This window comes from Erpetoichthys calabaricus, chromosome 1, assembly GCF_900747795.2.
Source record: "Erpetoichthys calabaricus chromosome 1, fErpCal1.3, whole genome shotgun sequence".
NCBI lineage: Eukaryota > Metazoa > Chordata > Cladistia > Polypteriformes > Polypteridae > Erpetoichthys > Erpetoichthys calabaricus.
Genome location: NC_041394.2, coordinates 10852162 through 10865832, shown reverse-complemented (window position 1 = coordinate 10865832; position 13671 = coordinate 10852162). Strand labels below are relative to the sequence as shown.

The 13671-nt window shown below is 41.5% G+C and overlaps 1 protein-coding gene across 2 annotated transcripts in view; it reads right to left on the bottom strand.

The window, feature by feature from the left end:
• The window catches only part of wdr62 (WD repeat domain 62), a 242829-nt gene that overhangs the window by 1060 nt on the left and 228098 nt on the right, over window positions 1–13671 (bottom strand). The window contains exons 28-31 of one of the 2 annotated variants that reach the window (XM_028795560.2): window positions 10727–10796; window positions 2235–2318; window positions 1003–1944; window positions 30–121 (exon numbers count right to left, since the gene is read on the bottom strand). In XM_028795560.2, the coding sequence (XP_028651393.1) occupies window positions 30–121; window positions 1003–1944; window positions 2235–2318; window positions 10727–10796 (1188 nt within the window). The remainder of the gene's footprint in view (window positions 1–29; window positions 122–1002; window positions 1945–2234; window positions 2319–10726; window positions 10797–13671) is intronic. The other variant, XM_051933967.1, reaches the window with a different exon arrangement.

Sequence of the window (13671 nt, the reverse complement as noted above, 5' to 3'; positions counted from 1 at the left end):
TACACAAGGCAGGTGTGGAGGGAACGTACCTTGCCGTACAGGGACACGGCCCGCTGCAGAGTGTTGTGGAGCTCGTTTGCTATTTGTCGGCAGCTCTGGAGACTCACCACTTCAGGAGGATCTAAAAGGAAAAGGGTAAGGTTATCCGAACCAAAAAAGTGGATTCCTGAAACCTTCGCTTATTTCACGTTTCACTGTGTTGCAGACTTCTTGTAAAACCGTTTAAATTGACACCAAGCAACACGATATTAGAAATTTGATCAAATGTATTACAAATAAAAACCCGAAAGCCACTCTGATATAAAACCCAGATGAGTGGAGTGTTGACTGCCCTTCTGGGAGTTCTTCCCCCCCGTCTCCACAAAGGTCCTCTGGAGTTCAGCCAGATTGACCATCGGTTTCTTGGTCACCTCTCTTCCTAAGGCCCTACTCCCATTATTACAGTGCTTGGTGGGGTGGCCAGCTCGAGAACGAGTTACAGTTGTTCCAGACATCCTCCATTTAATATTCGTAAAGCCCACTGTGCTTTTGGGGACCTTCAATGCTACAGACATTTTGTTTTTGTCGCCTTCCACAGAACTTTGTTTCAACACCATCCTGTCTCTGAGCTCTACAGGCAGTTCCTTCGACCTCACGGTTCGAGTTTTTGCTCACTTGTCCGACCTCCTATAATAATAAATACAGTTGTGTGACTTTCCTAATCAGTCCAGTGACTCGAATGGACCACAGGTGGACTCCAAAGAAGGTGCAGAAACATCTCAATGATGACCTGAGCCAATTTTCACTGAACACTTGTGTCATTGTGATATTTCAGTTTATTTGTAATAACCTAGAAAAAAAAAAAAAACTAAAAACTGAGTGTTGCTCAATGAGGGACAAATGAATTTACATGATTTTAGCGGAAGGCTGCAACACAGCAAAATGAAGAGGTCTAAAGACTTTCTGAAGGTACCCTTAGTGGCATTTAACAAGGTGTTGAATTTTCTTACACTTCCAACTTACCCGCTACACTGTGCGCCATCTTGTCAGGCCCCTTATTGCATAGCACATCTGGTTTGTCAGATTCCGATTTGTCACAGCTGGAAACCAAGGTGGCAGATGCTGTTGGTTTGTGCTCCTCTGACAGAGGAATCTGTTCTTCTTTTGGTTCTGTGGTAGACAGTCTGGGCAAAGGTGAACAGATGCCTTCTCGAATTGGGCTTGGTTCAATACCAGCGACCTCCCTTGTTGTCGCACAAGCTGTGCTACAGATGACATCTTTTGCCGCTGGGATGGCTATACTGTAGGTGACTTCCCTTACTGATGGACTGGCCGTGCTGCACGTGACCCCTCTGGTAGCTGGGCTGGCAGGAGAGGCACAGATGGTCTCTAGAACACTAGTTATGTAACTTTTGCCCTCTTTGCCCAGCGATCTCATTTCCGTTGGTGTCGCCAAGGAAAGGGAAGGCTTAGATATGTCAGAGTAACGCTTTGGTCTGGCTTTTGCGATGCCCACGATGGGTGGAGAGGACATTACGGCCTGGTCAGATGAGCTCATACAAAGATCGAGGTGCAGACCGGCTCTGGCCTGGTGGTTCCCCTGCACCGTTGCTACCAAAGGTTCACAGTCTTGACTGGATGCAGGGTACTTTTTGGAGTCGTGCTCTTTACCCGATACAACTTCTGGTCTAACACACAGATCCAAGGTGGACGAGGCACGGCCTTTTGAATTCAAGCCATTTTTAAACTGCTCCTCCGCACTCCTTGCGTTCAGATTTTCTCCCATGGACACACTGCGGGACATCTTGGCTCTAGAACTTGCCGTTGTCCCCATGTAGCTTTGTCTGCTCGATTTAGCTGGATGACTCTCTTTGTTCTGAGTGTTCAGAGATTGTCTCCTTGTTGCCGAATTGGGATCCTGGGCTGTTGCTGTTGATCCTTGGGTTCCTGTCGCTGAAGCTTCATCTGTTTAAAAAAAAAATAAATAAATAAATAAATACATAATGAACACCCACCATTTTAATGGCAAAGACATGTAGGCACCAGCCGCCACCAGACCAACATCATTTGTGTGACAAACAAAATGAGAAAGGTGTGCGCGGTTAAGAGTTTGTGCAGCATCAAAGAATGAAGAACATGGCCTACTTTCAACAAGTGCTCATCTTTATCCCCCCACTGTGAAACCAAGGAGGAGTGAGGGACAAAACCCAAGTGATCTCAGGAACAGCCCACCATATACGTAATGCAACAAGTACCTCTGTGGGGATTACTGCTGGCCACTGGAGTGGGTTTTGGTCTTGGTGGCCTGCCAGTGTTGAAAGAGGAGCTTCTCCTCCTCACTGTTAGCAAAACACAACAAGCTTGAGGTTAGCCTTCTGTTTGATGCATCACTTCGTTGTGCATGGACTTCTGATTACACCAAATAAATATTTCATAAAGAAAGAAAACGCTAAGAACCTTACCTCAGATGTAGAACCTTTTCTAGAAACTGGGAACAGCCAACAACCATCTCCTTGGCAAACTCTGTGTTGTTAGGCAAACTAACACTTTTTACGAGGGTAAATCAAAAAGGCAATTTGAAAATTACATGATTAAGCAAAAGGATAGGCATGGACACAATACAACACGTTCACGATGGCTTATGGGTAGTTCGAACACACACATCATTAGCCTAGTTAAAGCCAGGGTCAAATGAACATGGATGCTCTGCTGTACGATTGCACCACTGTTGATCAATCCACCATAGTAAGATTTCTGTGGGCACAGGGAGTGAAACCTGCCAAAAATTCACTAAAGGATGTTGGCTCAGTACAACAGCAGGACTCAACCAAACGTTTAAGTGGGTAGAAAGGTTTACAAGTGGGGAGAAAAGTGTAAGCGATGAAGCTCAATCGGGTTAACCATCAACATCGTACCCACAATGACATGGGGGACGTCTTTATTGGAGAAGATTGTCTGCCATTGCTTCACATTTGAATATCAGCTAAGGATCTGCACATGCCGTGCGCTCGATGACAATAAAGTTCATACAAGATGGACACCCAAACAGCTTACTGATCACAAGCCAACATCCCTGACCTTGGCTGCAATTGCAACAACATTTTTATTTCTATAGCACATTTTCATACAAGGAATACAACTCCAAGTGCTTTACACAATATAAAAAGAGTTACAAGAGAAAACCAAAAGGGCAAGTTAGAAATAGCTACAGTGCATCCAGAAAGTATTCACAGCGCTTCATCACTTTTTCCACATTTTGTTATGTTACTGCCTTATTCCAAAATGGATTAAATTCATTTTTTTCCTCAGAATTCTACACACAACACCCCATAATGACAACATGAAAAGTTTACTTGAGGTTTTTGCAAATTTATTAAAAATAAAAAAACTGAGAAATCCCATGTACATAAGTATTCACAGCCTTTGCTCAATACTTTGTCGATGCCCCTTTGGCAGCAATTACAGCCTCAAGTCTTGTTGAATATGATGCCACAAGCTTGGCACACCTATCCTTGGCCAGTTTCGCCCATTCCTCTTTGCAGCACCTCTCAAGCTCCATCAGGTTGGATGGGAAGCGTCGGTGCACAGCCATTTTAAGATCTCTCCAGAGATGTTCAATCGGATTCAAGTCTGGGCTCTGGCTGGGCCACTCAAGGACATTCACAGAGTTGTCCTGAAGCCACTCCTTTGATATCTTGGCTGTGTGCTTAGGGTCGTTGTCCTGCTGAAAGATGAACCGTCGCCCCAGTCTGAGGTCAAGAGCGCTCTGGAGCAGGTTTTCATCCAGGATGTCTCTGTACATTGCTGCAGTCATCTTTCCCTTTATCCTGACTAGTCTCCCAGTCCCCACAGCATGATGCTGCCACCACCATGCTTCACTGTAGGGATGGCATTGGCCTGGTGATGAGTGGTGCCTGGTTTCCTCCAAACGTGACGCCTGGCATTCACACCAAAGAGTTCAATCTTTTGTCTCATCAGACCAGAGAATTTTCTTTCTCATGGTCTGAGTGTCCTTCAGGTGCCTTTTGGCAAACTCCAGGCGGGCTGCCATGTGCCTTTTACTAAGAAGTGGCTTCTGTCTGGCCACTCTACCATACAGGCCTGATTGGTGGATTGCTGCAGAGATGGTTGTCCTTCTGGAAGGTTCTCCTCTCTCCATAGAGGACCTCTGGAGCTCTGACAGAGTGACCATCGGGTTCTTGGTCACCTCAGTGACTAAGGCCCTTCTCCCCAGATTGCTCAGCTCTAGGAAGAGTCCTGGTGGTTTTGAACTTCTTCCACTTACAGATGGAGGAGGCCACTGTGCTCATTGGAACCTTCAAAGCAGCAGAAATTTTTCTGTAACCTTCCCCAGATTTGTGCCTCGAGACAGTCCTGTCTCGGAGGTCTACAGACAATTCCTTTGACTTCATGCTTGGTTTGTGCTCTGACATGAACTGTCAACTGTGGGACCTTATATAGACAGGTGTGTGCCTTTCCTAATCATGTCCAGTCAACTGAATTTACCACAGGTGGACTCCAATGAAGCTGCAGAAACATCTCAAGGATGATCAGGGGAAACAGGATGCACCTGAGCTCAATTGTGAGCTTCATGGCAAAGGCTGTGAATACTTATGTACATGGGATTTCTCAGTTTTTTTATTTTTAATAAATTTGCAAAAATCTCAAGTTAATCTCAAATTATTTTAATCCATTTTGGAATAAGGCTGTAACATAACAAAATGTGGAAAAAGTGATGAGCTGTGAATACTTTCCGGATACACTGTATATATAAATGTAATGAATTATTATTATTATTATTATATAGCTAAATAATGAATGAAAAAAATGATAAAGAATCAATGTGCGCTTACAGAACACAGACACAAGTAGTAGAATAGTAATTTGAAGATAAGATTCTTAGGTCCATTAAGATAAGACAGACAGCAGAACTCTTCACTGTGCATGTTCAAACTACCCATAAGCCATCACAAACGTGTTGTATGGTGTCCGCTTCTATCCATTGCTGTCACTGCGTAACTTTCAAGTCACCATTACTTTTTGATCTACCACTGTAAAAAGTCTTTTTGTCATAAAGGATTTTTATAACCTGGCACTGTTTCACAGCATCCTCCAACCCCCCATAAAAAAGAAAAAATTCGGAACCTAAAAGCTGTAGGCATCAGAGGTGACGTACAAAAGTGGATCTCTAGTTGATGAACTGGCAGGAGATAAGAGAAGACAAAGAGTACAGAGAAGAGGAGGACAAAGTGAGGTCATCAGTGGAGTCCCTCAGGGGCCTTGTCCTTGAACTCTTGTTACTTTTTCTGATTTATATTAATGACACAGATTCTGGTTTAGTTAGTAAACTTGCCAAATACGCAGAGACACTAAAACTGGAGAGATGGCAGACACTGACGAAGCAGCAAAAAGAAATTTAAAATGACCTGGACAAGCTTCAGAACTGGACGATGAACACCTGAAAAACGGAGTTTAATGAAGAAACGTGCAAAGTACTACACGTGGGCAAAAGGAACATCAATTATAAACACAAGATGGGAGACAACGACCTACAGGAAGCAACTTCTGAAAAGGATTTAGGGGGATTATGTTGACAAAACATTTTCATTGACTAAGCAATGCAAAGAAGAAATTAAAAAGGAAAATAAAACGACAAAAAGTCAAAGGTCGTTAAGCTCAAATTATAAAATGCACTAGCAAGACCACATCTGGTGTCCTGTGTGCAGTTCTGGTCATCACGGTACAAGAAAGACATAGCAGCACTTGAAGCTGTGTGGAGAAGAGCAACCAAGTGCATCATGGAAATACTGTGACAGACTGAGAATTAAACCTGTTTAGTCTCAAACAGAGGAGGACTATGCAGGGACCTCATCCAGGTCAGGTGATTGGCACACTAAACTTGCCCTGTACAGGTGTTGGGATGGGACACAGTTAAGCCCCCATGAGCCTGAACTGGTAAAACCAAGTTAAAAAAGATTAATATTCAAGAGATGGACAGTTCACACTGCATTTTTGGTGTTTTGTAGCTCACACGATTATGTGCTATACAGTTTCAGAGACCAGTCCTCTGACAAAAACACTTTCACCAGCAGAATAAGTAAGAAAACCAGCAAATGGGTTCAAATAACCTCCATCTGAGGAATGAACTCGCCTGCAGCAATTCTATTTTCCAAATCAATCTTCTCCTCAGTCCCTGAAAGCCACTGGAGACTTGGCTGGCATTGTCTGCCATGCCACCTTCCTCCTCAGAGCGATTTTCATTAAATTCATTGCAAGCTGATCAGTAAATCCACAAGATCTGTGGAATGGAGGACCCTCGGATTTCACTGGCACATGTGAAATTTTAGGTCATTTTCTTATCATGGCTTTTATTCATTTACAATAACTTTGCTTTCTTTTAAAGAAATGCAAGCTTATTAATAAAACAAGCCCATTTCCTAAGTTTACTATGTACAATTGGATCTTTTACTGTACCTGAAAGTCAAATGAAAATGACCCCTTTTACCTACATGGAGTGGAGCAGCTTCCATACTTTCATTTCATTCTTAAACAGCAACATGACAAAGTTCAAACTTTGCTCCAGCATCTACAGTTAGGTCCATAAATATTTGGACAGAGACAACTTTTTTCTAATTTCGGTTCTGTACATTACCACAATGAATTTTAAATGAAACAACTCCGATGCAGTTGAAGTGCAGACTTTCAGCTTTAATTCAGTGGGTGAACAAAACGATTGCATAAAAATGTGAGGCAACTAAAGCATTTTGTGAACACAATCCCTTCATTTCAGGGGCTCAAAAGTAATTGGACAAATGAAATAACTGGAAATCAAATGTTCATTTCTAATACTTGGTTGAAAACCCTTTGCTGGCAATGACAGCCTGAAGTCTTGAACTCCTGGACATCACCAGATGTTGGGTTTCCTCCTTTTGAATGCTCTGCCAGGCCTTTACTGCAGCGGCTTTCAGTTGCTGTTTGTTTGTGGGCCTTTCTGTCTGAAGTTTAGTCTTCAACAAGTGAAATGCCTGCTCAGTTGGGTTAAGATCAGGTGACTGACTTGGCCATTCAAGAATTTTCCACTTCTTTGCTTTAATAAACTCCTGGGTTGCTTTGGCTGTATGTTTTGGGTCATTGTCCATCTGTATCATGAATCAATGTGACTGCTGTATTTAGCTGGATTTGAGCAGACAGTATGTCTCTGAACACCTCAGAATTCATTCGGCTGCTTCTGTCATGTGTCACATCATCAATAAACACAAGTGTCCCAGTGCCACTGGCAGCCATGCACGCCCAAGCCATCACACTGCCTCCCTCCACCGTGTTTTACAGATGATGTGCTATGCTTTGGATAATGAGCTGCTCCACGCCTTCTCCATACTTTTTTCTTGCCATCATTCTGGTAGAGGTTGATCTTGGTTTCATCTGTCCAAAGAATGTTTTTCCAGAACTGTGCTGGCTTTTTTAGATGTTCTTTAGCAAAGTCCAATCTAGCCTTTCTATTCGTGAGGCTTATGAGCGGCTTGCACCTTGCAGTGCATCCTCTGTATTTACTTTCATGCAGTCTTCTCTTTATGGTAGACTTGGATATCGATACGCTGACCCCCTGGAGAGTGTTGTTCACTTGGTTGGCTGTTGTGAAGGGGTTTCTCTTCACCATGGAAATGATTCTGCGATCATCCACCACTGTTGTCTTCCGTGGACGTCCAGGTCTTTTTGCGTTGCTGAGTTCACCAGTGCTTGCTTTCTTTCTCAGGATGGACCAAACTGTAGATTTTGCCACTCGTAATATTGGAGCAATTTCTCCGATGGGTTTTTTCTGTTTTCGCAGCTTAAGGATGGCTTCTTTCACCTGCATGGAGAGCTCCTTTGACCGCATGTTGTCTGTTCACTGCAAAGTCTTCCACATGCAAGCACCACACCCCAAATCAACTCCAGGGCTTTTATCTGCTTAATTGATATGACATAACGATGGCCTTGTCCACACCTGCTCATGAAATAGCCTTTGAGTCAATTGTCCAATTACTTTTGAGCCCCTGAAATGAAGGGATTGTGTTCAAAAAATGCTTTAGTTGCCTCACATTTTTATGCAATCATTTTGTTCACCCCACTGAATTAAAGCTGAAAGTCTGCACTTCAACTGCATCGGAGTTGTTTCATTTAAAATTCATTGTGGTAACGTACAGAACCAAAATTAGAAAAAAGTTGTCTCTGTCCAAATATTTATGGACCTAACTGTATATAACCCAAGCAGACTTTGGTCTGATCTGCAGTTATACTCTGTTGGCTGTGATCAGCATCAATGTTTTGCATTGCGCCATCTACTGTGATGTATTTTGTAATGCATGTAAGTAATAAAATGCATTTAATTTTTCATGCCAACAGAGGGTGCAGAGCAAATTATCCTTTAGCAAGTGCCATGCAACTGAGGCAACAGATAAGCTGACACGATAACTTAACATAGGAGAATTTAAATAGAAAAACAAATAGGACAGGAAACAAAGCATGGAAGTGGTACAGCTCATTTGAATAGACTCCATTAAACATTCTGGTGATCCACCCACAGGAACAAATAGTGTAAGTAAAGAGTACATTCCATAAAGAGTCAAAGAGGGCGTGCTGACCTCCCTGGACCCAAGTACCAGGTGTCCCAAAAAGAATATCGGAGTTTTAAAGAGTTGTAGCTTGGCACCCATTCATCGGAGACTGCAGAGCAACCTAGTGGCGTCTTGAGGAATTAATCTAGTTTCATTTCGTTGCTGGTAGATGGTGCTAGTGCTTATCAAAAAGCTAACAGTGTGTTGTTTCGATTAGTTACGTTGGCAGTTATGGCTGTGCCACAACAAAAAGCTTTTTGCGTTTGCGATTTGCCAGAACTCAATCGGTTGTTACTGTGCAACTGGCATTTCGTCAAAAATATGGGACTGACCCTTCGAATGACAATAACATCCGTCGATGGTACCGGCAATTTCAGGATACTGGGTGTTTCTACAAAGGTAAAAGCACCGGGCGATCTCGAATTTCCTCCTCTGCTGAGAATGTCGCCGAGTGCAAACTGCATTCACTCGGAGCCCATCGAAATCAGTTCAACAAGCAAGTCATGAGTTACAGATACCAAAGTCAAGTGTATGGAGAATTCTCCGACGCTGGTTGGTTATGAAACCGTAGCGTCTGCAGTTGGTTCAGGCCCTTAGACGATGGGGTAACACGCGTTGAGTTTTCAACTTTCATCCAGCAAAATTTGGAGACCAATGAATATTTTTGTTCCTTGATTATCTTCAGTGATGAGGCCACGTTTCACATTAGTGGGAAGGTAAATCGTCATAATGTATGAATTTGGGGTGAAGAAAACCCTCATGCAGTTATCGAACATGAACGAGACTCCACCAAGGCTAACGTTTTTTGCGCGATTTCCAAGTCGAAGTTTACGGTCCTTACTTTTTTTTTTGAAGGAACCACAGTAACAGGGGCTGTGTACCTGCAAATGCTGCAACATTGGCTGTTTCCTCAAATGGAAGATCAAGAACCAGCTGATTTCATTTTTCAACAGGATGGGGCACCACCTCACTGGTCACTTCCAGTGCGGCATTTCCTAAATGAGACCTATCCCAACGTTGGATAGGAAGATCTGGGAATCAAGATTTGTCACTCCACCATTGGCCTCCAAGATTCCCAGATATCACCCCATGTGACTTTTTCCTTTGGGGATACGTCAAAGAATTAGTGTTCCAACCACCAATGCCTACAACTTTGGACGAAATGATGTTGAAGATAACGGCTGCCATTCAGAGCGTCAATCCCAATATGTTAGAGAGAGTTTGGCAGGAATTTGAATACCGCCTCGATATTGTCACAGTTACTCATGGGGGGCACATAGAACATTTGTAGACAATGTGGGAAACACGTGAATATAACAGTTTTTGTATATGCTTGTATAATTCAATAAATATAGCTCTTTGAAACTCCAATATTCTTTTTGGGACACCCTGTATTAACAGAATAGTTGCCATTTTCCAGTACTTCGGGGAAATTCAAAAGGACAGGAAAATGGCAATTATCCCTCTTATACGAAAAGAAGGATCAGGCAGATCCAAGCAGCCATAATGGCCAGTAATGTTAACGTGAAAATCTGGAGAATCTCCACACACATTTCAATAATAAACGTATTCTTCCCTTTCTGAACTGGCTTTGTGAATTGCACTTTGACATCTCTCATAATTGGTTCATTTGAAGGAACATCCCTATTGATTGCATCCACTTCAATGGTTTCTTGGCTTTGTTCACACTTGCACCGGTCAAAGAGGAGACCCCAGAAACTGAAGTAGGCCTTGAACAGTGAAATTGCCTGGAATTGTTACTCTTCTGTGTTCACACATGTCCATGACGGGACGATTTACCAGTAAATTCAGGGCATGCATGTGTGAATGGAGCTCAAGACAAACCTTACTGATAATTTTCATGGTAATAAGGGATTAAACAAGAGTGATCCACAAGAAAAGAAGCATCATAGGATCTTTCCAATAAATTAGAGTTCGAAACACTTCATACCCCCTTATTCATTAACATCACCTTCATCGCTTACTTTTAATATCCAAGAATAGGATGAAAAATGTACTTAAAAACCATTTATAAGTACACTCCATTGTGCAAAATCACTCAAATCAAGAGCTGGTCCACTAACATAATTCTCAAATTGAAATTTAACAAGTGTGAATAGAATATTTCAAACAGTGGAGATTAAAACACACACCTTTGGGTTTTAAATCCTTCTCTGCAAGGGACTCACATGACGCTCCTGTTGAAACTCGTTTTAAGCTGACCTGCAAGAAACATTAAAGGAAAAAAACAATTTCTTAGAAACCTCACAGATTTGCATCACAGGGTCAAAAGTGTAACTGCCACTGTCAGATGTTAATATCACCAAGATCTGCTTATTCACACCTTTAAGACAAATACATCTACCTGTAAGGAGGTCTGCAATTCTGCCTGCTACATCTTAATAACAAAATGGAGTTGCTAATCAATTCACTTCATTACTCACAAAACACACATGGAATTTCACCAACAACTACAGAAATAAAATGATTTCCGATTTGTAAATCTGGTCATTAATCTCTAATCACATGGATTATTTTACAAAACACTCTTACAGGGCATATTTTCTTTCCAAACCGGATGTACAAGTAGACCTGGCTGGTCCACATTTTTGAGCTGGTCTGAACTTATATCTCGGCCAGTCAAGCTCTTAATGACGTACAGACAATAAAACAGAATAAAAAAGGGTAATAATGTTCACAAGTTGTTGTGATGTGAGATTTTGCATACAAGTTGATAAATATTTTTTATGTCCTTATTTGTAATTTAGGCAAAGCAATGTAATATTCGTGTTACATTAGTGAGAAGCATTCATGTTTACAACCCTCCCCACCTCTTTCAGGAATGGGTCTCTTTGAATTTTAAGACAGAGTATTTGGGGGGTGGGGGACTGATCTGCAGTTACACTCTGTCGACTGTGATCAGCATCAATGTTTTGCATTGCGCCATCTACTGTAAATGTATTTTGTAATGCATGTAAGTAATAAAATGCATTTTTCACGCCAACAGAGGGTGCAGAGGAAATTATCCTTTAACAAGTGCCACTCAACTGAGGCTACAGATAAGCTGACAAGATAACTTAACACAGGAGAATTTAAATAGAAAAACAAATAGGCAGGAAACAAAGCATGACAGTGGTACAGCTCATCTGAATGGACTCCATTAAACATTCTGGTGATCCACCCACAGGAACAAATAGTGTAAGTAAAGAGTACATTCCATAAAGAGTCAAAGAGGGCGTGCTGGCCTCCCCGAACCCAAGTATAACAGAATATTTGCCATTTTTCAGTACTTTGGGGAAATTCAGAAGGACAGGAAAATGGCAAAAATTATCCCTCTTAAATAAAAAGAAGGATCAGGCAGATCCAAGCAGCCATAATGGCCAGTAATGTTAACGTGAAAATCTGGAGAAACCCCACACGCACTTCAATAATAAACGTATTCTTCCCTTTCTGAACTGGTTTTGCAAATTGCACTTTGACATCTCTTAATGACGTACAGACAATAAAACAGAATAAAAAAGGGTAATAATGTTCACAAGTTGTTGTGATGTGAGATTTTGCATATAAGTTGATAAATATTTTTTATGTCTTTGCTTTGCCTAAATTACAAATAATGTAGTTTAGTGTTACTTTAGTGAGAAACATTCATGTTTACAACCCTCCCCACCTCTTTCAGGAATGGGTCTCTTTGAATTTTACGACAGAGTTGGGATGGGGAGTGCCTTAAACAAGTTTGGCTAATGTTTCTCTGAAGTCTCTCAGTCAACCCCCATAGGAAAGCCAGACTGGCTAACTGCCCAGCGTCACCTTAACATATGGTTTTGGTGGGATGGCAGGTGTTAAGATGTTCTATCACCCCATTGGTCTGAGGTATGGTTGTTTGGAACTGGCTTATATCAAAAGCCTTTAAGTACCATGACGTCCTATTGGCTGTAGGGGTTTGACAGAGAATCTATAAATTTGCTTGCTTAATCTCACACTTTCTTACCAAACTGATGCATGAACTGTAAAAAGGACAACACAATGAAGATCACAGCTCAGCAGCCATATTGAGACAGGCATGCGGCCTGTTCTGAAGAAAGCTGAGCACCAATGATACCTTAACTAGAGGTAACTTAACTTAAGTAACTAACAAGTCTGTGTTTCGCCTGAAACTACAAATCACCATTTATCAGGTTGTATGGTTGCCAATATTCAAATGTACTTTGCATATTATATTGTTATTATTTATAAATATTATCAATAATACATTGTTTAAATTGTAACTTAACTCCAGCTTGTCTTTTACTACACCTAAATAGCCTGAGGTTATAGATGTAGGAGGGAAGAAGTTATATACTATAATGCCTTAGAAACAGTGATAAGTATGTGAGATATGAGGCCTTCTGACAGAGGCTACATACTGTATTAATAATACAATAGGGGGGAGTAATATAATACTCTACCAAGACAAAACACAAGTACTTTAAGGTCTCATGGCAGACCACTGTTAAAAAGTGTAAAAATCAAACTAATAGTCCACTAAGAAATACTGAAGGCAAAACAACCCAAATAAAGTAGTCGGCCATGACAGGCACTCCTGTTTCTCTAAAATTATACACGATAATGCTGGTAAATCCAAGAGATTAATTTTCAGCTACTGATCGCCTTCTAAACCCAGCTCTTTCAATGGAATGCCTCCTAAAAACTACTAGTGAAACTTGTAAGCCTTTTGCTATATTTTTATTTAAACGTAAAATAAATGATATCTTCTTATATAATATGCTACCGTGGCTGTCCAGGATTTTAAATCACCTGTAGCTCACAAACTGTTTGACCTGAAATTTGGTACACATATATTACGTGACATCTACTGTTCGCTTTTGAGTGAGGATTTTTATTCCTCCATTTTATTTTATTGTAGAATCAACTCTCGACAGCGAGCAGCAGGGCAGCTGTGCGTTACATGTGTAACGGGCGCCGTTCTCATCCCTGCCACCTTTGTCGTCACTTCCCCTACCTCTTCATATCTTAAATCATTCTTGAGGCAGATTGAAGACTTAAGTGCCAGCTTAAGTGAAAAATGAAGAAAAACATACTAAGTAATTGCAGCACAAAC